Source organism: Melanotaenia boesemani, chromosome 21 (assembly GCF_017639745.1).
Source record: "Melanotaenia boesemani isolate fMelBoe1 chromosome 21, fMelBoe1.pri, whole genome shotgun sequence".
NCBI lineage: Eukaryota > Metazoa > Chordata > Actinopteri > Atheriniformes > Melanotaeniidae > Melanotaenia > Melanotaenia boesemani.
The window spans coordinates 24,945,732-24,969,820 of record NC_055702.1 but is presented as its reverse complement, the minus strand read 5'-3'; the positions used below and the strand labels follow the sequence as shown (position 1 = coordinate 24,969,820).

Below are 24,089 nucleotides of genomic sequence, written 5' to 3'. Positions count from 1 at the left end.
TGTCATGAACTGAATGTGAAGCTAAAGAACAAACCAAAAGCCAGAAAGCTCGGTGAAAAGGAGGCTTGATCACCCTTCCCTCCACCCTCTCTATCAGCACTCTACATAATAAGCACATTCAAGAATAGAGGAGTTTGGCTGATCATTGGATTTTATCTTAAGAAAGTTGTTAAAGCTGTGTGGCTATGACTTACTCAGCTGTAGCCTCAGATTTCTGGACAGCTAAGTGATAAAGACACAATATGTTGGAGTGACTTTCCACTGCCTCCCATTTAAACCCAATAGCTTTGAGCTGCTGAAAATACAAAAACAAAGAAGTGTTGATCAGACCCTGAGATGAGGGTTGAGGAAATGTAGTAACAAAGAGTGAACCAGCAGACTTCTCTCATCACCTGCAAAGAAAAAAAACTTATTTTAAAGGAAGAAGGTTCCCCAGGAATCGAGTGCCTTTACATCCAGCAGCATGCCTCCAAACACACAGCATGCTAAATATAAGGGCAGCGCTGTTTCTGCATCAGATGAAACGCGTCGCTGTGTGCAAATTGTAAAAACTCATCAGTGGGAGGAGTCCACCTCTTTTGAAGGTATCTATGTGAATTTTAATATTTACTTGAAAATGTAATACATTTATTGTATTAATCATTATGTCATTTTAAGTGCTTTGAAAATATGTTTGTGTACTTCATTCACTAATTCATTTCCAAGTGAAATGTCACAATAACTTTCCAAATTATTCTGCTTGAGTTTGTATTGTTTCTCCACCCTGTGTTGCATTAAAGCTGAAGCATGGATCTTTATGTGTATAACACAACTCACAGTATCGACAGTGGCTCATTCTGTGCAGTGTTCCTTAGTTATATCTTTTGTGTGATTATTTGTAATCTGTTGTATTAAAATAAATAATCAATGTATAAGAAGATTTTATTTAAAGGTAAATAAGAAGTGTATATCATAATAAAGAACTTGTTTTGTCAAGTTTACTGCTGGATTTAAAAGTTTTCCTAATGGCCACAAGATGGCAGCGTTGTTGTATCTGGTGACTGGTCTCTCCACAGCTGCTGCACTTTTATTCAGTACAAGTTTAAAACAATTATGAAGAAAGGAAACGTAAGAAAAAAATGTTTTTGCTTCAAAATAGTTTATTTTTTTATGCTTTTAAACTAGTGCAAATACATGCAAACAGAAAAGAGACAACCCTGTAAGCAGAAGCAGGAAGGCTTCATACATCACGTCCACAGATAGTGTTTGTGACAGGAAGAAGATCCTGGCATTGATTTTCGGTTTTTGATCCAGTTTCAGTTGTCCTCCAGTGGTCCCTTCGCTTTCCTAAAGGTATGGCGCAGTAGGCTGGTTTTGCAGTGGGACGCTAACCTAAGCACAGCATACAAATGTGCCACGTGATCCATACCAGTTCCCCTACATCCGTTTATCCACATTCATTATTCAAGAATACAAAACCACTCAGTCAAATCTGAGCTCACAGAAAGATTCTCTCACTCACTCCTCTGTTGCTTGCCACATAAAAAATTCATCCACCCTCTTTTTTTTTTTTTTTTTAAATAATGCCTGCAGGACAGTACTCAATATGTATGCACTGATTGCCCCTTAAATTCTTAAACTCTGAGGGTGAAGAACAAACGGGTTGAAAAACAAATTCATGGATATCTGAGCATGTAATAATGTCTCACTTCTTGAGTTCCTTGTAAAACTTGAGTGACTCTAAGTCAGGATTTAGCTGCAAATTGAAGACACTAAAAGCTACACAGTGTTTTCACTTTAACACTTATAAAGCCACAACCTATAACAATCACAGTCTCATTACAACCTCGGCACCAACATTCTTTCACCTCCTTGACTGAACATCTATGACATAAAAATGGTTTGGTTGTCTCTCATACACTTGAACAAGATGATTGATTGATAGAGTTGAATGTATTGACAACGGCATTTTACTGTGAAGCCTCTGAGACGCTGATCGGCTGGTCATATAATTGGATCTCTCTTGTGCACTCCAAGTTGTTTCATCTGTCTCAGTCAGACAGTAGAGACTTTGAACAGGCTTCTACCTAAAATCTTTCAGCAAAAGCTTTCAGCTCTACACACAAAGGGTCACGGCCATCCAAAGTCCTGTCCTGCTATCTGATAGAAGCGCTGGTTATGAGGCCTGTAGAAATCCCTCAGTGTCTGAATGACCTTTGGGTCTATGGAGACATGTGTCCTCCCTTTTGTCTTCCCAAGGCAGTGAGGTTTACTGCTGCCTTCCGGCTTTTTTAAGCAGGGGAAGCCTTTCGTTTTGTTAAAGTAGAAGTGTTTGTCTGTAACTATCCTCTGAAGGCCTAAAAAATCCTGGACTTTGCCCAGTTCTCCCGCCGGGTCTGAGATGAGTCTCTCGCCACTGACCAGATGGATCTGAGACCTGGGAAACCATGCCAGCCAACGCTCCATGTGTTGGGCATACAGGCCGATCCACAGTGGGCTCCACAGAGAGTCAATCTGACCTAGAGACAAAAGGTAGGGATCACAGAGAAATCAATGGTCATGATGTTCTTTTCATTTCAAGATTAGAACTTTTTATTATTCTGTAGTACTATTACGTATTACCATCTGAGTGAGAAAACTGTCTGTTTTCACAGTTAATACATTCAATGTTGAGTTAAAAAGTCAGAAATGTGCAACTGTGACCAGCTCCAGACTAAATGTTGAAGCAGCTATGAATTCTTAAGCCTTGTAAAGGTGCTCTCCATGAGCAGTGGTAAATCCCTTAAAGTTTTTTAAGAGATTTGCCATTTTCACACATTAACACCAGACAGTGTGCAATCCCAGCAAATATTTTACAACATCCATTAATACTTCAGTTCTGACTAGTTTTTCAGTCTCTGCGATGAAAAACACCCCCACACTATGATACTGCCACCACCATGCCTGACTGAGGGGATGGTGTTCTGGGGACAATTAAGCCCCATTTCAACCAACAGAACCAGCTCAGGACAGTTTGCTGAAGTTTGTTTAAGTTAACCCTGATCTCTGTTACTTTTCCACTGCTAGTCGTACCTTTACCTGGTAGGTGAGGTATAAACCAGACAGCGATAGATGCATCAGCTATAGTCAAGCAATGCATAGAGGATTGACTAGGATGGCAGACGTCCAGCAGTTTCTGTTCCATTTCCTGGCATATGGCTTTAAACAATAAAAATAAAGTATATTGAAACATAACAGTGTTCCTTCTGTGTTCTTTTTGCCAAACATGAGAAGTGACCATTCTTTCAACCAATCAACAAATTGCAGTGTGTCAAGCTTCACCCTTAAGAATCATATCGGTAAGATTGGAACCCCAAAGGATCCCAAAAAATAGTATGGTTGGATCAGATATTCTGGCACCCTTCTCAGTTTATGCCTGTGGAAACATAAGAATGTGCATTCCGACCCATACTGTACAGAGCCAAATCCACTGGTGGAAATGGGGCTTTAGAGGTGTTGGGTTTGCACCAGACATAATGTTTTCCTTGATGACCAGAAAGTTTCATTTTAGTCTGTCTCTGGCTAGAGGACCTTCTTCCAGATGTTTGGGGAATCTCCCATAAGCATTTTGGTGAACTTTTCTGTACTTTCTGCTCTTTTCTGAATACTTTTGCATGCCCCTGTAATGTTCCTGAGGATTAGTCCAAGGCAAATGCTGCAGACATTTCCATTCTCACGTCATGCCTCTGGAGAATCTCTTGAATATTTCAGAATAACAAATGAAAACAGCTTTTGTTTTTGATGCTGTTTTGGCAGCATGTGAATGACTAATAGCCCACTTGTGTGATTTAGTGGGGGTGATCAGAATTATCTAGATCAGGGGTGCCCAAAGTCGGTCCTCAAGGGTCGCTGTCTGCAGATTTTCCAATGTTTCCTGCTTCAACACACCTGACTCAAATGAAATGCTCCAATAGCCTATTAAGGTTTGCACAATGACTCATCAATTTGAGTCAGGTAGTTTTGGAACAGGGACACATCAAAACGTGCAGGATTGTGTCCCTTGAGGACCGGAGCTGGGCACCCCTGATCTAGATCAATGCAGAAGTAATTGAAAATGCAATTTGGTTTAGTCTTACAAAATATGCATGGTAGTTTAAAGGTGAATGAAAATAATAGTTTTTAGGTGCTGATAGTTAAATTTCTTTTAACTCTGGCCAAGCCTTGTCTTTAATTAACTGTCTCCAAGCAAAACAGATAAAAGTGGAAATAAAAGTTATCTGAAGTACACAAAATTTAAATGTAATATCTTTTTATAGTTACATGGGAGAGACCAATCAGTCATGTGAGGAAAGGCTCCACCATACTTGACCACATACACCACCATCATAACATACCTGTGGTGCGGTTCTTGAAGGCCAGGGTCTCGAAAGGAGGGATATCTGGAGTCTTGGAGATGATCTGCGTGTAATCGGATATGGCTCGAGTGACGGGGTCACGGACAACCACAATTAGCTTCACATCATGCGACATAGCATGAACCCGTGCTGGCGTGTCCATGGTAACAAAGTAACGAGGTGTTTTCTCCATGACAATCTGACCATCAAGGGCTTTGGGCATCATACTTCTGTAAGTACAGTAACATAAACATGTTAATTAGTAGACTTCATACATATAAGTTGCTAAAGAGTGACCTAACAGAATTCTTAAATGTGCATTAAACAAAGCTGATGTTCAATGCAGGCAGTATTATAAGTATTATCATTTGATGCAACTGTTTTCTTAGCCTTATTATAAATTGGCCTTATTTTAAATTGGACTGAATCAGACCGCATTCAGTTTGACTTGTATTAAACTTTTATACTTTTACTTTAAATGATCATGAGTTGGCTTTTGTGAAATAAACTGACCTGAATTAAATATAGATTAAAATAAAATATAGATTAAATCGGATGATTGTTTTATATATTTTCATATTTCCAAAATCAGTTTGGGATTATCCTGTCACTAAGATCTCAACCTTAATTTATCAACCTTGGAATTTGATGACACAATGAAAAATTAGTATAACACAAAAATTTTTTTTTTAATTTTATTTTATAAAAATGTATTTTTTAAAAATAAACAAATACAAAGTTTCATGGTACACCACTCCATCAAATGGAAGGAATCTAGACAGATTGTTTGATTTAATACAGTTTTCTTTAAAGTCAAACATAAGGAACATTCTTCAGGATGCTAGCACAAAAACGTGTGTTTTTTAATTTATGTGTTTTCTGCATGACAGAATATGTAATAGCTACACTGCTCCACAGTGCAAAATGCAGCTAACATCTCTCTATGTCATAATTCTTACTACTGTAGCTAGCAATGCTACATCCCTCATCATTTCCACCATATGACATTACACAAGCTAGGGATACACGTCCTCACAATTCCAAACCATTTTTAGTAACTACAACGTGGGCAGATTACATGTTTTCTATTGAAACTGGGCTTATTTTTGATTAAATATCTTCAAATATGGATGGTAGCTTAAATTAGCATAAAGAAAAAAAGCGTGGGGAAGTTTGTATTTGAGACTGTATAATGTTCTGGTTCTGGTTTATTATAATGATTATATATATATATATATATATATATATATATATATATATATATATATATATAATCTCCCTCTCTGTGGATGCAAGTTACATTCAAGGAGCTGAGGATATTCTGATATTTTACTGAAAAGTTATCTAAGAGCATACACAGATCACAAACACATAAACTGCCTCATACAACCCCATGCCCCATTACTCATTCTGACATACATCATACACCCATGACAGCATGAGTAGTGACCGAGTGTCCATGCAGCAGCTCTGCAATGATCCAGACACATGACAGCAGCGTTACAGAAACACAGACGTCTTTTCTTCAATGTATCTCGCTCTGTTCCTCACTAGCTCTACGCCAAAGGCCAGCAGATGGGACTCGTTTAGAGGTAAATGATTCTAGAGGCCCCACTGGACCGGCTAGGAGCCTCAGGGACATCTGCCAACACACCTGCCACACACCTGACCGGCTGACCAAACACACCAGCATGGTCGCACGCAACTCTGAATCAGCATCCCAGCTCATTTAAATTACAGACCAGCCTCACTTTAAATAGTCAGTTTTTAGACTTTAGACTTTTAGATGTAATTTTCTTACCTATTGACTCTGCATTAATTTACCTTAAATAAATAAATACAAAGCAAGAATTTGTTAATAAAAACAAATGACTGCTCCTAAAGTATAGTTTCATTTGTGAATGAATAGTGGGCTGGTTGATTAAAATAGCTGACATACACTGAAATGTTACTCCAAGTTCACATAGTTTTTAGTAAATTAACAAAATATAATAAAACCACAGTTTAGATTCTTATAGATTTAGTAATTTCAGTTTAAATCCTGAAAAATCTAAACAATAAATAGGTTTAATGATCACATCTTCTCAAAAAACACAGATTTACATTAAAACTTTGTTGTACCTGTAATTGTTATTATTGTGATTTTTGCTATTTATTGCTGCCTTTTACTGTTTTAAGGCTTTCTTTGCACCACCTATAATGCTCTTAATGTTTTATATTTCATATATATATTTTATTTTATATTTTATATGTTTTATGTAACGCACTTTGAACTGTCTTGTACATGAAATGTGCTGTACAAATAAACCGGCCTTGCCTTTAATTGATCATATTTCTGACTATAATCGATAATGGATTGTTAAAAAAAAAAAAAAAAAAGACTTTTCCCACAATAAAACGAAAGCTATGTCCATCTTTGACATGGAAATTGTGAAAAACAGATGTTTCTCTATGTTCGCACCTTTTGTGTGTCAGTGTGTGCATTTTTAGCATAAAGCAAACATGGGCTGTAGCAGCAGCTACATTTACATGGACAAATGTTTCATCTATCTGTTTAAAATCAGTCTGATCAGATTCATAGATTGCACTGTGGACTGATTTAGAAGAAGATTTAATTATCCGTTTCTAGCCTTTTGACCATCAAGATGCTCAATAATCTTTAACTTTCAGTTTCCAGCATTGTCTCCGCCACAGTCCAGTTCCTGTTTGCTGCCGCCATTTTTAAGTCTTTCCTGAAACTCATCACGTCATCTAACCCCCACATGGTTCACGCATGTGCAGACAAACACCACAGAAACTAATTAAATTAGTGTATACTAGGGCTGGGCGATATAGCGGATATACTCGACGTATCCCAAGAAGTTTTACGTTCAAAATATAAACATGTATATCACATACATGTAGTACAAACTGACACAGCAGCGTTTAAAGCGTCTACATGTGATTTCTTTGTAATTTAGCTTCTCTCACTCACAGCAGACAGCTCACTGCCCCGTGCATCCAGAAAACTCTCCTGCGCACATGCGTATTTTTGTTTCAGGAGAGACAGGAAAAAGTTTGCAGCTAGCTAGCAAGCTAGTTTACAATCCTAAGTGGTCAGAATTCTAAACATAAACATGTTTCATCTGTGAATGGATCCACTGGTCTCAGGTGCAGCAGTGACTACTCTACTGGTAACTACTTCAACACTGTGTACATGTGTACTGTCTTCTTCTATGGTCCTTTTAAGGCCTTACTTATCCCAAACAGTGCTCTAGCTCCTGTCAACCAAAGCTGCAGTTTTAAAGCTTCACATAAAGAGCTGTTTGGCCATTCAGAGACACCGTAGTAAAAATGGCACAAGTAAGCGGTTGCCATGTATGTGGACCCACAACACGCAAATAAATGGCTCATTCTAAGAGAATAAAAACACAATGATTAGATACCAACAGAAACACAGCTTTAATGCTATAATAAAATGTGTTTTTATTGACAATATTGTTACACACTCCACCTTTAAGGTTAAGATAAAATGTCCCGACTGCTTGGCTAAGTTCTGGTTAACCACAAAATATAAATAAATGTTCTGTTCATGACTACACCACACTTTAATCAGGTAACTTTGTCCTGTCACATATACTCAAATTTTAGAGTTTATGAAAATGGTCCAAATAATTTTAATGAGGCATTCATAAAAAAATAAATAAATAAAATAAAAGATGTAAAGTCACTTGAGGGGACAAACACACACAGAGCTGATAACAGTGAGGCCAGGAGGCTCTGACTGTCCTCTGGTATCGCATCAGGTTTCAGATGTGCTTGAAACTCAACCTCCTGTCAATGCATCTTCCCCCAAATCTGACAAACACACACAAACACAAGCACACACACACACACACACTGTGATTTCATTTGATCTGATCAGTGTGAGCAATGCTCACCATCACTTAGTCTGAAGACTTCCTTTTAACTTTTAACTCCAATACCCTGAGCCGGAGGAGCCGTGCAGTCTGTTACACACACACACACACACACACACACACACACACACACACACACACACACACACACACACACACACACACACACACACAAACACACACCCATGAATGCATGTGCAAATGGAAATATGCACACACTCGCACACACACTGCAAAACACAAACATACACTCATTATTCACTCATTAGTCAACCCCTCGCTATCCTGCTTCTGGTATCCCCTGAGGACCCCGTCCTCAAAGTCTAATACACACACACATAAAAAGACACATTTCTTAAAAATCACACACACATATGCACACAAACAGTCTACAGACATGATGGGTGGGTGTGGTGGATTTTTTTTCTTTTACCAGACCCCTTAAAGACTCTGCATGTGTGTGTGTTGGTGTGCACACAGATCTCAGAGCATTTGCTGTGAGTGTTTCCAATGAAAGGGGTGGGTGACTGATGAAGGAATGATGGGAGTGGATGCAAACGAGCCTCCATTAGCAATCTGTCTGTGAATAGCCTCAGAGCCAAGAGTCCCATACCATTACCTAAGCACAAAGAGCTAATTACCGCCCTAAGAGCGCCATCAAAAGAAAAGATCTTTTATAAATATGCTTCTGCTATGAAGTTGGCACAGACGCAATAATTGACAGACAAAATAGCTGCTAGTCTTTCTAATAATTAAATATGGCCCTCATCATTCTTCTGGTACAGAAAACTTTGTGATCTCGAGGACATGTCTGTGGCTTGAGCTTCATTTTATGCCTGACTGGTTTAAGAATAATATTCAAGTTACGTAACATTTTCTTAGAATCACAGCATCAAAGTACATGTTTAGACCACATCGTTTTTATTTTCTTAATTAAGAAAATATATTGTTCTGTAGACTACCCCGTGGATTCTACACCATAACTGTGTTAGTAATTGTGCTTTCTGTCTCACTTCGTTAGTTTAACAGGTTGAGAGGGAGATAAAAGAAATACAGCTGCAACAGCTTTTTGTTTGACAGATTTATGAAAATATTCTACTTTTGTGCCTCTGTAATTAGGATTTTACTCCTATCATGCCTAGTGAAATAATACATCGATCTACATCATACTGCTTTATGACTGTACAAACAGATGGAGACAACAAAGTTAGCAGAAATACAAAATGAGGAGGTGGTGCAGTGCTTTTTAACTTGGACATGCCATCGTAAAGGAAAAGATCTGCACACAGGACATCATCCGTCATCAGAAAGATTTCATCCACATTATCGAGAATCAAGATCAGGGGGGCTGGTTCTGTGTTGGAGACTGATCTGGAGCTGACTGGGTGGAGAAGAATGCTGCTGAGCAGTGTTCAGTCAGAGGCTTCTTCAAGTAGCTGCAAGACATTTAAGTTTTTATTTAATTTTCTCTCTGTTACATTTTTATTAAAGATCAATGACCAAATAAATTCAGAAATCATCCACACAGCAACCAGTTGTGTGACACTCTTAATAAAGAACATGTGGAATTGTTTCTATTTTCGTTGTTCTAACAAACAAAATGTTATTCTAATTTGAGGACTGGTATCCAACGGTGTGGCATGCAACTATCTGTCCTACTTTGGTTTTAATAACTAAGTTGTAAAAATATTTGGTTTGAGATTAAATGAAGAAGAAAAAGAAGAAGAAGAAGAAGAAGAAGAAGGAAACATGTTACTTTTGTTGTCTAAAATAACCACCAAGTACCATGCATGGTCTCTATCCCTGGTGTCTACATAAAAGTGGAGATAGATGTTTTGTACCATGAGGCGGAAAACAATCTAAAGTTGTCAACTAACAGAAAAGCTGCTGCAAAATTAGACATTTTAAGTTGTACAAATCATGAAAAATGTCAGGTAATCCTGAAAATAACTTACCCAGATAAAAATAAAAAACTTTACAGTCAATAAAATAATTCAGAAACACAGAAGATGAAACATCCTGTTGTTAGATGATATATGTACCTGATAGCTTCAGCACTGCTTCGGCATCATGACTCGTCCTTATTGCACCTTCAGTTTAGGCTTTTCATCCATTTCATGGTAATAAAGAAGCAATCACTGGAACACCAGGATGCAGATTTTAATCCTGACCAGTGATAAGGCTGTAAACTGTTTTTACTGTAAACTGTAAAGCATAAGGCATCTCCATGCAGAGTGGATCCAGTTTTAGTGGAGAATTATATCACTTACCCTTGAAATTACACACATTCCTGTTGAGTCACATATGTTATAAATGCAAACTTATAGACTCTTCCAGAGGTTAAAAGATCTATCATGCATGACTCAGGCAGTAATGGCAGGTCCGTGTAAAACAGTAGATAAGAATAAATGAAATGTTTTAATTTTAATTGTACAATAAATCTGCACTAAACCATGTTTTCTTTATGCAGGTTTTTATTTTTAGGATCACAGTTCACAAAATCACTATCACTCAGAATAATATTTCACCTGAGTTTCTCCAATTATTACAGTATTTTTTTTATGTCTTTTACTTTCTTTTAGAGAAATATATCCATGAAGTTGATGTAATATGGATAAAATGAACGTAGATGAGAAATAACTCCATGAAAGAACTTTTTTTTTGCCAGTTTATCTCAGTTCTTGCCAAGTTGAGTTTCTGTATTCTGATATTCAGATAAGAGTACCTACTACTACTACTAAATATAAATATAAGTAAAACAGAGCAAGATGCAGCATCTCAAGATGAAATGTGCTCATATGAGGTTAGAGGATTATAGAGGAAACCAGGTCTTCTTGGTTTGCTTTGTTCAGTACTATAAAGAACAAAAAGCTTTGCTCAGCAGCTGTAACTTTGCAGTTTTGTTTCTGTCTTTTTTCTTGGACTGGACACTCAGCAACTCCTGCATCACACACTCTTTCTGCAAACCTCTGTGCCTGTCAGCTTGGCCACTTTTAGGAACTTATTTTGCAGAGAGTGGTTTTGGGATCAGAGCTCACTGAGGTTACTCAGCTACTTAAATTCAGCCACTTTCAATGGCCCCAAGCCCATTAATGAGCTCATGGGTGGTGCGCTCATGACAGCTTTAATTTCTTCACATCTTAGCAGTGGTTTCATAAATCAGCCCGTGTGCTGGTTTGAACACGTTTCCATCCAAACAGGAAAAAGATTTAATACTTCCAGTATTTCCACACATGAATATAGATCAGATAAGTTCTGATCCCCAAACCTAACCATACAAGAACACACAGTTCAGTTTCTCCCAAATTGGCCTTATATGAAGTTGGACACCCCAAACCCCGCTGTTTCTGTTATTGTTTGGTTGTAATATATGTATGTCATAAGTACAAGTCCCTCTCCACTATGATTCAACAACAACCTAAATGAAGTTAAAACTGATTATGTTCCAGTCAAGAATCAGAAAAACAGAGTTGTTTTCTCTCTGAACTTAGACATTGTCAGCAGTACCCAAAGGGAATTTACTCATTTAAAGCTCAGCGTCAGAAGTCACCTCTTACTGTAACTTTTCCTGAATGGGCTAGGCGTGTTTTACAGTGAGGAGGTGGAATAGTAGAAAGGAGAGGAATATTAACCTTCCCTGTGTTAAACCCAAACATTAGCAGGTGAGTAGGACCGTCTGGACACACCATGTGTTACATGAAAATCCTCCCAAACAAGACAGCAGAATTAATTGGCAGTTTAAAACTCCTGGTTGGCTTCATCCTTAAACTGCTAATTTACTACTGAGTGTAAGATCAAACATCCAGTATGATGAACACAGGGATTATCCAGCAGATTATATAAAGCCTTTCCTTGCCTTTGAGGAACCCCTCTTTTGTCGTCCATTTTCCAATATTTCAGCATACCTCCCTGGTGGATTACTTTAGGCCAGCCAAGGCCAATGGCTATTGATCCTATGGGGGCTTAGGGTAACTGTGTGGATGTGGGTGTGGATGGTGTAAAAGTGGGAACAGTGAGGATTACATGTATTGGACTGAAAGCAGTATGATGGGGTTTATGAAGGGTGGAGGTGCTACTGACAATGGTAATGTAGCAGCGGGGCTCAGCTGGGACCGAGAGTGGCAGGTGGAGATTGAGGAAGCCAGAACCCTCTGGAGCCCCATCAGTAGCATGCTGTGTCATGTGATGTGTATAGCATGTGTGCATGTTAAAAAATGTGAAGCAATTACAATGTTCATCACAAGTACAGCAGGAAATATGCAGCAAATGATAGGGGGGTGGGGGGTTTAAGGCTGTGCTGGGTTAAAAAAAAGTAAAATCTGCTTGATTTATCTTTGATGTAAGGATGAAATAATAACCAATCAAAGAGTAGCAGCATATTGACTGTGTTCATTATACACAACTTACTATTTATGAGTCAAATATTAGTTTTGGGTGTGTATTTGTGTGTGTGTGTGTATGTTCAGGACCACTCATCCATTTCCTCTGTATGTGGGACCATTAAGGAATCAGTCCATTGTGGCTGTGCCCTGTCCAGTTCCAGGAGACATCCATCATAGAGGGGCCCTGGACCCCCCTGCCTGTGCTTTTGGTTTTCAAGCCCCAGGGGAGGGTCTTAATGAGGGCCAGATCACTCCATCCGTCTGGGCCTTATGGTGATCACCTTCAGTACAGTTACAGGGATAGGACAGACCACACCTGAACCCCAGTTTTTCACACAATAATACAATTTACCGTGCATGAGCCAAAATTAAATCTGTCCCTGCAGCTTCAGTCATCTCACCATGATGTTTCAGCCACAAATACAAAAACAATGAACAAGATCGATTCAGCTGGTCTATCAGAACATCCTCCTGTCATATTTGCGACTTATTTCATGAATCCTGCTGAACATGAAATGATTTGGCAGCCAATTTTCCACGATTTGCATGGCAATTATATCACATTGTACAATGACAAAAACACAAATAACATCATGTGCTGTGTCATTGCAGGACAAAGCCATCAATGTATGGGTATGAATTGAAAAGCTTCCCTTAATGGGTTCGATATGAATTGCAAATTAATTGGTGTCATTGGGGCAGCTGACTCTGAAAAGACTAAAGCCATCCATTTACGCTATTATATATGCTGAGAAAACAATCACACATTTAAGCTAATGCCAAAAGAGGCAAACTGTATATTAGAAAGTCTTTTTGGTTTTAAAAAAAATGGTTCATTTATTTTTTAATATTTATAAAGTTTCAGGATTTTTTTAAGTATATAACATTTAGGAAATAGCTTGGCCTCATAAAAAGACATAATAATTCTTGAACAGCAGTTCATGTTGCCGTTTTCCTAGTTTTAAGTTAAAATGAGACCTTGCTCTTGTACTCTTTCCCAACCGTAGCTGTTTTATGTGTTATTTTATGGTGTAAAATAATATGAAAAAGGCTTCAAATGTGTAAATGAACAACAAGAAGTGTCCATTACTCTTGCTTTGCCATGAGATCATGTGAAACTCTTTGCATTATATAACTCTTTGAAAAGTGGTTACAACAGGTACATGGTGATCCAAATATAATATTTTCAAAACCTACAAACTCTTTAGCTAGCCCACAAAAACATTAGCCGAGACAAAATTAGCTATAATGATACATCAGCTAACAATCAACCATACGGTGTTATGCTAACATTTCCAAGAAGAACAGTGGTTCTCCTGCACAAAAATGTTGGGTAATTTAATCTTTTTTTATTTCAGTTGCTTGATAAAGTACTTTATCAATAAAGTACTTCATCAAGAAACTGTTCAACAAACAAAATTTTATCTCCAGTATGAAATCTTTTACTTCCAGTTATTAACTTTATTTTCATTTACAGCCATTAGGTGTATATTTTACAAGAGGCTGTAGCTCGTAAACCCAGTTAAGTTGCTTTGCCTTTTAAAGCTAATGCTAATGCTAACTGGATTGCTGCAGCAAAAGTCAGACTGTGCAGCTCTTGGGACATTTTAGCTCTAAGCTACCTCATCATCTGGCATCTACAAACAGCTAGAGATGCTACTTAGCTGTTGTTATGACTAACAAAGGTGACGGCAAGATGCTATAGAGAGAAGTTGTGGGAATTATATGCAATACTGTGGCTTAGTGATAGAAGATATTAAATTATGTGAGAGCCATGTTTAGAAAATAGTGATTTGCTTCATCACAACCAAAAACCACAGACATGTTAATGTCACCCAAGTAGCTTTGTGAAGCTAACTCATTAAAAGCAGGGCTGGCAACTCTCACGCATTGGCCGTGAGACTCGTGCATTTGAGTGGCTTCACATGCCACACCTCCGATTTCTCACATCAAGAACAATGTTGGCTAATCGGGAGGTTCGGGAGGATTCCCGGTGGGCCGCATTACTCTTGGGCCGGTGTACCGGTGAAACAAATAAATTAATTAATAAGTGGGTAAGTAAAAACAGGCCTACAATTTGATATAAGTATCTGAGAAGAACAAATAGTAGTGATGTGCAGATAAATTCTAAAATATCTGTTCCTCCTATACCAACATTTACACTACTGTTCAAAAGTTTGGGGTCACTTCCCTATTGAATCCCATAGCAAAGTGACCCCAAACCTTTGAACGGTAGAGTATACAACTAAATTTTCAAGATAGGTAGGAACTACTTCTTCTTCCTCCTTCCATAGGCATATGTAAAACAAGAGGCAGTGTCCTGTCTCAGCAGCGCGGTTCAATCGCTGCTCAGTGATCAGTCCAACACGCAGTGATGAGTGGAGGTATTTCAGCTCCACAAACAGCAACGATGCACAGTTTGATGTGTGTGTGAAGACCACAAACCTCCTTAAACGTCTGAGAATCAGTCGTAACACAGAAAGCTGTCCAGCCTGCATCTTATAAAATACAGAGTAGAATAAGTTAACAGTAAGACAGGAGACAAAACATGACTCGTGTTTGTTGGTGGATCCTAGCAAATGGCTTATTGTATAACAATCATATATACTGAATCTTTCAGCACCACTTTAACATTATAACGTCAGTGTTGGCAAAGATTAACATCATAGACCACATGGTCTGAGTTTTAGAACCAACAGCAGCAGCAAGTCCATCATCAGGTCCAGATGAGCACTGAGCTCATGGCAGAAAGTTATTCGGTTTACAATCAGTCATCTGCAGCTGGTTCAAATAAAATGATCTCAGTAACACTGACGCTACGTTTTATTCTATTGTATGTTCTGCTAAAAGCAGGTTAAGACAATCCTGTATCTATCTAGCTCATATTTGGTCTGTCCTCCTTGTAGCAGAGAGTAAAGCTCGCTACATACTCCGCAAGAAGCAAGAAGCAATAAGCAATAAGCAAGAAGTTTGTTCTTGTTTTCGAGGCAGCAAGAACAAGAGCAAGGTTAGCATTGGTCCGGTCATTTCATCTTCCACAAGAAGCTTGTCGGCTACGGGATGAGGATAACTGCAGGGGGGTGTCTGTGTTTTTATGTGCAATGAACAACTGAGCCGGTGGTTTATTTTGATTTATTGTAAGCAGATTGAATAAGCTGCAAAAACTAGAGGAAATGAAGATGTTAGTTTGTAGTGAGTTATATTACTCATCATTATGTGATGCTGTATTTGAAATCCTTCACATGGTAAGACATAAAGTATTGCCTCTCACTGCAGGCCAGTTCTCTACAGTAATCGTAAGCTTAGCTAGCTATGCCCTGGTATTTTTAAGGGGGTTGTTTTCTATCTTTTTTTCTTTGAAGGTGACTTCTTGGAAAAAACAGGTAAAAGCTGTATCAGTAACTCAGAGTCAATAATATATTGATAACTCTTGCTGAACCTCAAGAGTAAAGTAGCAGTCTGGCTGCCTAGAGGACAACACGGTCTCCAGACTGTGAGAGAACCTGAAGAAGAGGTATGGCTTACACACATATGCTAACACACATAACGCTAACACACATGCTAACACACACACAGACAAGACCAGCTCTGATGACAGTCCCACGGGTTGAAGCAAAGGTCAGCAGAGATGTGTGAGATTGTGGTAACACCGACTTCCCCCTTTAACCCCTAGCCACTCAAAGCTTTATCTCTTCTTCTGATTTACTGGCCTTTTCTCCATCCTTCATCTGTCATGTCAGTAAGATGTGAATTTCCAGCTAAGAAATTTCAATGGATTCTGTTGCAGCTGAAAAAAAGGGGTGGGTTGGTGGGGTAACATGACCCCTCTGTGCCTATGCGAGGAAGCTTGGGATGGTTGTGCCAATCTAGGATAAAGCTTCCTGCTAATTGTAACAGAAGCCGAGCTGACCAAAGCCAACCGCTATAATGCTGAAGTCAACCCAAGGTCAGGGTGAGGAGATAGCGCTATCGATCCCAGACAGAACAGTAAGGAGGAAACTTCCAGTCCATCTCGGAGCACATCGCAGCGCTCTTCCAGATTCAATCTCGCTCCAAACACCATTAGTGGATGTTTGTCAGAGGCTCTGATCTCAATTGCCCTGGTGAAGCCAAATGTTATTTTACGCTCAATGAAAAGAAGAGGGACTCTGAGGAAGATGCACTATACCTCATCCTCTTTAATCTCAAGCAATCAGGTTTAAAGGAAACATTTCTATACAGAAATGTCATATTAACCGGGTAAGCACTGCAGCTGACCCTCCATTTGCTGTTTGGTATGAAAAGTGCACTATTACCTTGAGGGGTTATTTTGCTTTATTACGACCTGGGTCTCCATGTTCATACTTTTGCCATAGTTCATTATTAGCAATGACATTGTCATTGAGAAGCTCTTTTCTGATATACAAATTTAGCATGAAATACACCACACTAGAGAAACAATAGATTAACTTTTTGTCTGTAATAATCTGTCAAAGTTAACTGAGTTTCCATTTACTAGTGAAACAAATCCGAAAGAAAAAAGCCAAATGCAACTCAAACATGTTTCCCCAGACTGGTTTGAAGGAAATAAAATAGGGTGTGTTACAGAGCAAGATCATGGTGCTTGTGGCTTTAGAAGAAGACGTGGGTTTAGCTGTCTTTAATGAAAACAGTTTGAGGAGGAAAATAGTAAAAAGAAGAAGCTGACTAGAAGCTGTTAGATCTATTTGATTTTATTCAGGTGTGTTGGTGCAAAGAAATAACGAAAACCTGCAGGATAGTGGCCCTTGAGGACCAGAGTCTGACACCCCTGATCTAGAATATTATCTGATATCTGGGAAAACACCAGTCAGTTACATGAATTTATTGTTTTCTGGCTCAGAAAGAAGCTGTCGTGTCGCTTGTTTCTTTCTTAGGTTAGATGCAATTTGCAAAGTTGTTTTATAGAACAAGAAAAAACTGACTGAGCTTTTTTTTATTTGTAGAGGGTTTTGATTAGTTGTCAGTGTCCATTTCTATTTAGTTTTTTTTCTTTAATTCACATCTTTTAAATACAAATCAACAATGAAATGGAACAAGCACCAAGCGATGAAGCTAGCTAGATAACCCGCAGGCTATTCTTTTGTTAACTTGGTGGCACTCTTGTGTGCTTGAGCTGGGCAAACACAACTCAAAAAAGGTGCATTTCATTTATAGTCAGTCTTCAAAAAGGCTTAACAGCAGAGATTATTATATATTAAATTGTGACAGTCAGCAGCTATTCTTATGTTACAGTTTTTCTCTATTGCCAAAACACAAAACCCAGTACTCTAAACCAAATGACCAGTTGCCTAAACACATTTAGTAAAACTCCCCCCCTTTTGCCACAACCACAAACACAATTCACCTGTAGACACTGTTCACAAAACCCATCCCCTTTTTCTCAAAACTCAAAACAAAAATTGCCGTGCTAAAACACATTTTGCATATAACTCTGCTCCAATATGCATTGTGAAGCTCATGTGATGCAAAATGCTACCCACAATCAGCAAAACTTGAACACAATGAACATACCTGGTGCCAATCAGTAAACACAACGACTCATAATTGAAAACACCTATTGCAAATGATGTGACCACACCTATATAAGTCAGTGCAGTTTGCTGAAAGTTCAAAAACAAAAATGGATGATGAAGACAGAAGAAGAGGAGTTTGTGTCAGAGGAGGGAGAGGAGTTTGTGTCAGAGGAGGCAGAGGAGCGGGCCGAGGAGGGAGAGGAGCAGGTCAAGGAGGCAGAGGAGCGGGCCGAGGAGGGAGAGGAGCGGGCCGAGGAGGGAGAGGAGCAGGTCAAGGAGGGAGAGGAGCGGGCCGAGGAGTGGGCCAAGGAGGGCGAGAAGCAGTCCAAAGAGGAGCAGGCCAAGGAGCGAGAGGAGAAGGAGGGCAAGCAAGACAACGCATTTTCATTACAGATGAAATGAGAGCAACAGTCATTGACCACGTCATTGTCCACGGCATGACAATGACCGAAGAGGGACAACGAGTCCAACCAAACCTCAGCAGATTCTCAGTGAGCACCATTATTCGGGCCTTCAGAGAACACAACAGGTACTGTATGTAGTAGTTTTTTAGTCACTACACTAGATATTCACAGTATACAGTAGTATAGTGGAGTGCACCTACATACAGACAAGTGCAATCATGGTTACAGTAAAAGTGTGTACTGCAAGGACCATTTCTGACCAAATGACTATGTTTGTTTCTCTAGAGTTGAAAGATTGCCATTTGCAGGTGGGAGGGCTTCCAGATTCACACCAGCCCAAGAGGTCCTCATTGTGGATATGGTTCGGGAGAACAATGTGATCAGACTACGGGAGAGGATCATTGGTGACAATTTGAACTTTCCGACCATTGACAATGTCAGCCTGACAACCATAGACAGAGTCCTCAAGCGCCAGAGAGTAAGAATGAAGCAGGCCTATAGGGTACCCTTTGAGCGCAACTCTGGAAGAATAAAACACCTCCGTCACCAGTATGTGCAAGTAAGTACAGTACAATCCATGGCCTACAGTACTTTACATACAATACTATACTGTCGTACTGTAATGTGCTCTATTGACTGTCTTTCTGAACACCTGAAAACGCTATTTGTTTCCACAGAGGATGTTCCAGTTGGAGTCCATGGCCAGACCCCATGAATTTATATTTGTGGATGAGGCTGGCTTCAACCTCACAAAAAGGAGGAGGAGAGGCCGTAACATCATAGGACAGAGAGCTATCGTTGATGTGCCCGGCCAACGTGGAGGAAACATCACTCTCTGCGCTGCCATGAGTTCTAGAGGGCTTCTCCACCGGCATGCTGAACTTGGTGCCTACAACACTGAGCGTCTCCTCACCTTCCTAGGAGAGCTCAGATGTTTTGCATGACAATGACCACCTGAATGCTCGGCCAGCAGATCACCACGACCAGCAGATTCCTGGGCCAGCTGATCTTCCCATATACGTCATCCTCTGGGACAATGTTAGCTTCCATCGCAGCATCCAGGTCAGAGAGTGGTTTAACATCAATCAGCAATTCATTAATGTGTGTCTGCCACCCTACACTCCATTCCTAAACTCAATAGAGGAGTTCTTCTCAGCATGGCGGTGGAAGGTCTATGACCGCCAACCTTACACTAGAGAGAACCTTCTCAGGGCTATGGACCTGGCCTGTGATGATGTGGCTGTGGAGGCGTTCCAAGGCTGGGTGCGGCATGCCAGGGCATTCTTCCCACGTTGTTTGGCTATGGACAATATTGCCTGTGACGTTGATGAGGTCCTGTGGCCCGACCCAGCCCGACGACGTGATGCCTCTCCATGATTTCGGTGTCAACATACAACATACTGTGTCAATTTTCAACGTACTGTAATAAAAGAAATCGCACCCTGAACATTGTGTTCTCAATTGTTACTGTACAGTATCTATTGTGTGTAATGGATCCTCCATGGAGTTTAGTACTCATTTTTGCATTGAGTTGTGATATTACTGCATTTTCTGCATTATGTAACTATTCCCATGAAATGCACAAATCTATAGAAAATGCCCAAAACATATTTGAGAATAAATAAGGGTTGCTCAAATGCATCCTGGCAGTTGTGAAACTGTAAAAAGAACAGTCTCACACTGTGAAAATTGTGCTTTCAATTTTTTTGGTAATGTGGTTAATGATGCTCAGTAGTGTTTACATTTTTGCAGGCCTTGAGTGGTATTTTGGTGTCAGAGTTTGTTTTTGAGCATATGAGCAACTGTTTTGGTGTGATGGGTTTGCTTTTGAGCATATGAGCAACTGTTTTGGTGTGATGGGTTTTTGAAAAGAAACTGTGAGGTTTAGTGTACGTAGCTTTAGAAAAGTGTTTTGTGTTTAGAGTTTTGTGAAAAGTGAGGGCAGTATCGTGAAATGTGTTTAAGCAATAGAGAAAAACTGTAACTTGAAACTGCTGTCGCAGAAATTACTGCATGCAGAGTTCTAATGGTCTGCAGGCTTTGTTTTGTTAGCTTGGTTGTTAGCTCCTGTGTTTGAGATATAAAAACACAGTTGAAGAAAGTGTTTAATCTGTATTCAGTCTTCATGAGACTATACCTGTTTCAGAAATTACTGCATGTTGAGTTGTACTGATCAGCAGGCTATATTTTGTTAGCTTGGTTGCTAGCTTGGCTGTTTTAACTGTAGGTAAACAATACACTTGGAAAAAGTGTTGTTTTGTTTTAATAAAACTATAAGAAGACTGAATTGTCATAAAAGTGATCACGTAAAGGTAGCCAGCAGCCTAATTTTTGTTAGATTGGTTGCTAGCTTTTCGGTGTGAACTGTACAGATGTACTTGAAGGGAGCGTTGTTTAATCTATATGAGACAAAGTAACTTGCAAGCTAACCGACTTTAAAATATCCTTACAGATCAAAACAAATTCCTAAATATGGGATTTTCACAGAAGTAAAAAGACAACTTGATTTTCAGCAATTGCTGTTTTCAAAGATTTGAAACATGAGAGACACAATATGAAGCTTTTTAATGAAAATCTATTAGAAATTCAATATTTTCTCTACAAAACTGTTGCCTGTCTGTACATATTTATACTGTATTTTTTTCACTTATCTTTAGTTACAGTGATAACTGATGAAAATAATTGTAATAATTGGTTTACTTGTACATACAACCAAAGTCAGTGGAGTAAAAATAAATAAATAAATAAATAAAAGACAAAAACTTAAAACAATTGTTTCACTTTTTTCTCCAATATCAAAAACAAAGAAACGTGTCCTTTGTCAGTCTGTGATTTCAGGGTGTGTGCTGTTTGTTATGAAGTGGTGTGAACACATCATTAACTCCCAGAGTAAAGTGACCTGGAGTCAGGGGTCAATTGACAGAGCTGACAATGATGTCAAGTGGTTCAACATGCGACGAGGCCCATCTGGCCCGAGGGAAAGACATGACAATCTGTCACATACGCATCACCTGGTGTGACAAACACACACATGCACACCAGACGGAGCGGCGACGGTGGCTTTCCAACACTTCCAGGAGAGGATTTACAGGATCAGTCTCCATCGCACAGCTTTGGTGTTTATCTTCTCTCTCTGTATATAGCTAAATCAATATATGATAGTCACATAAAGTAGATATTCGTGCTGTTTCTGTATCACTCTCATACGTTTAATTGTTACTACATACCAAACAGGCTCCCAGAGCTGAGTCAATACCATTATTGATCCCCAATGTACGGTTAACAGCACACCACAATCGCAGACTTGGATGCATTGATAGTACCAAACCCACTTACAGCACTTGCCCCCATCTCTTGGTAGGACCCCTGTTTTTAAGACGTAAGATGTCCTTTTTTTAGTATTGAGAAGTGGTTGTCATTAGCCTCCAACTGTGGCATTGAGAGCCATTTGGATGGCGAGATGACCACAACCCACTGATCTACAAAATAAAAGGGGAACATTGCTGTTTGTTAAAGGAAAGAACTGGGACAGGGCCAAATCATGTCATACTGAATCCATTTAAAGGCATGTTGTTACTTAAACTTACAGTTGGCAAAGTTTTAAAAAAGCTTAATAAAGCCCAGATATCTGAAACCCCAAGTTAGTTGAAAACTTCCCCTTTATCCTCCCAAATGATCTTAGTTGTGAGTGGGATCAGTCAGGAATGGCGTGTTAATTCTCCTCCATGTGCCTATTGAATATTTCCAAGTTTTCATTGAACAGGCCGAGAAGAGAGCCACATGACAACAGTAACATCTGGCTCTGGCTTCAAAGATGATTACTCTGTGGCACTCTGAGAACTCATCCTACCAGCCTTGCTTTCTTCCTCTCTTTCTCTCTTCATACTGTTCAAACACACAAACACACATACATCCAAGCACACACACATGCACTGATGCACAGATTGACTAAGCCAGATGGTGAAGTCTCTTTGTCACCTAAACCTCAGCAGAATAATTGTAGATATGTTGGGGTATGTGTTTCTTCAAAGAAACTTGCATGTCGAACTAGCTCTCTAATATAAATAATAATATTACTAAATGTACAATTTGTGCAAATTTGAATTAAATGGTAAAAAAAAGTGTCACATTATTACAGTTTGATCTGAAAAACACAGTTTTAGATTTTTGCATAAAAAGTGGAAAATGTCTTTTCTATACATAAAAAGTTGAAATTTCAAAATTTTTTCTGTGAAGTTTAAATCTGTGATCATCATTTGATTAGAAGTGCGCGTACCTGTACCAGTCCAGTCCTCGTGCGTAATGCCGGTCGAAGAAGTGCGGCTCGGACCCTAAGGCGCGGATGTCCGGATGGAGCCGTAGAAACTCCAACAGAGCCCTGGTACCCCCCTTTTTAACCCCAATGATCAGAGCCTGGGGTAGCCTCCGCGTGGCCGTCCACTCTTTCCCCGAGCTGTTTGCCTCCAGACCAGGATGACCGCTGCCGAAAGTGCCGGCATCCTCCCTGGCAACGCTAGTGCTGTTTCTCTCGTACGGCCATCCTGACCCCGACACAAGGAAATCGCGCGTGGATGGCCTGATTTCAAAGTTCTCTGTCAGTTCCGTCTCGCGGCATCCAGTGATGAGGTACACCAAGGAGAAACAGAGGATGCTCAGAGAGGAGGCGATGGTGAGCCGGTGGAAGAGCCGCCGCAGGTCGGCGCCCGGATGGTGGTGGTGGTGCTGGTTAAAGTGGTGCTGGCGGTGGTAAAAAGCTGCCATCCCTCTGTCGTCAGCGCCAGATGAGGGGCCATTCTACCACAATTTCGGCTCACATCCTAACCGCCAAAACATCCCTCTAACTCTTGTGGAGTCTGTCAGTGCGCTCCGCTGCTCTCGTGGCGCGCGTCTAGAGCGCACTGCGCACCCTCCCTACCTACCCCAAATCAGCCCACCAGTTAGTCCCAGTTGTAAATCAGCCACACTACTTTCTTTTGCGCGACACTCGGGATGTGGGAGCACTTACTCGCCCACGCTGGAAATGCGGAGGGAAGAATAAAGCTCAGATATCCGTGTTGTACTGCGCAGGGGGATCTCTCCCTCTCTCTGCGTGTTTCCACTTCACGGGATTATTCAGCTCATCTCTCGAGGATTGGCATGTCCCTCCTCCAGTTCTTTCTCTCTCACTCGCCCTCAGATACCTTTGAGAGGGGGGGGGTTACGGCCTGAGGCCCGTTTAATTCCAGTATTATTTATTTACTGAGGACGAAAGAAGTTTGCAGACCACCTCATATATATCGTTATCACTCTCCTCGTATACGACTGATCTTTTGTATTGGATCATTTGCAACTTTATTCCACTTAACCACCCATCTAATAACACTTATTCTATGATTAATGACCTCACTAACATCTATGTAAAACGTTCTCTCAGTGGATTTTCAGCAGGTGAACAAGTATTCGTGCCATTTGGAATTCGGTTTACCACATTCAGCTGACACCATGTACTCTAAGACCTTTGGTATAATTGGCTTACTAA

General features: G+C 39.8%; 2 protein-coding genes across 3 annotated transcripts; one reads left to right on the top strand and one right to left on the bottom strand.

Moving 5' to 3' along the window:
* Positions 1 to 2,048: 2,048 nt before the first annotated feature.
* Positions 2,049 to 23,664, bottom strand: hs3st3l (heparan sulfate (glucosamine) 3-O-sulfotransferase 3-like). Its single transcript, XM_041974682.1, has 3 exons — positions 22,848 to 23,664; positions 4,353 to 4,582; positions 2,049 to 2,498 (listed from the first exon to the last, which is right to left on the bottom strand). Exons 1-3 carry the CDS (start codon positions 23,330 to 23,332, stop codon positions 2,110 to 2,112), a joined length of 1,104 nt encoding a protein of 367 aa, XP_041830616.1. The 5' UTR covers positions 23,333 to 23,664; the 3' UTR covers positions 2,049 to 2,109.
* LOC121632887 lies at positions 18,445 to 20,315 on the top strand. 2 transcript variants are annotated; one of them, XR_006008977.1, is made up of 4 exons: positions 18,445 to 18,696; positions 18,857 to 19,130; positions 19,249 to 19,633; positions 19,713 to 20,315. XR_006008977.1 is itself a non-coding variant. In XM_041974683.1 (3 exons), the coding sequence occupies exons 1-3, from the start codon at positions 18,566 to 18,568 to the stop codon at positions 19,513 to 19,515; spliced, it is 672 nt and encodes a 223-aa protein (XP_041830617.1). In that variant the 5' UTR covers positions 18,445 to 18,565; the 3' UTR covers positions 19,516 to 19,688. The 2 variants fall into 2 exon arrangements, 1 of the variants encoding a protein (XP_041830617.1); XM_041974683.1 differs by lacking the exon at positions 19,713 to 20,315 and having other exon boundaries at positions 19,249 to 19,688.
* Positions 23,665 to 24,089: the final 425 nt, after the last annotated feature.

What these genes read in the sequence shown, in the direction of transcription:
- LOC121632887 (XM_041974683.1), top strand. Translation starts at nt 18,566, where the DNA reads ATGAGAGCAACAGTCATTGACCACGTCATTGTCCACGGCATGACAATG. An exon ending in GCCTTCAGAGAACACAACAG is followed by an intron (nt 18,697 to 18,856) that starts GTACTGTATGTA and finishes TTGTTTCTCTAG; the next exon opens with AGTTGAAAGATTGCCATTTG. An exon ending in TCCGTCACCAGTATGTGCAA is followed by an intron (nt 19,131 to 19,248) that starts GTAAGTACAGTA and finishes TTGTTTCCACAG; the next exon opens with AGGATGTTCCAGTTGGAGTC.
- hs3st3l (XM_041974682.1), bottom strand. Translation starts at nt 23,332, where the DNA reads ATGGCAGCTTTTTACCACCGCCAGCACCACTTTAACCAGCACCACCAC. An exon ending in CGAGGACTGGACTGGTACAG is followed by an intron (nt 4,583 to 22,847) that starts GTACGCGCACTT and finishes CTGTACTTACAG; the next exon opens with AAGTATGATGCCCAAAGCCC. An exon ending in CTTCAAGAACCGCACCACAG is followed by an intron (nt 2,499 to 4,352) that starts GTATGTTATGAT and finishes TTTTGTCTCTAG; the next exon opens with GTCAGATTGACTCTCTGTGG.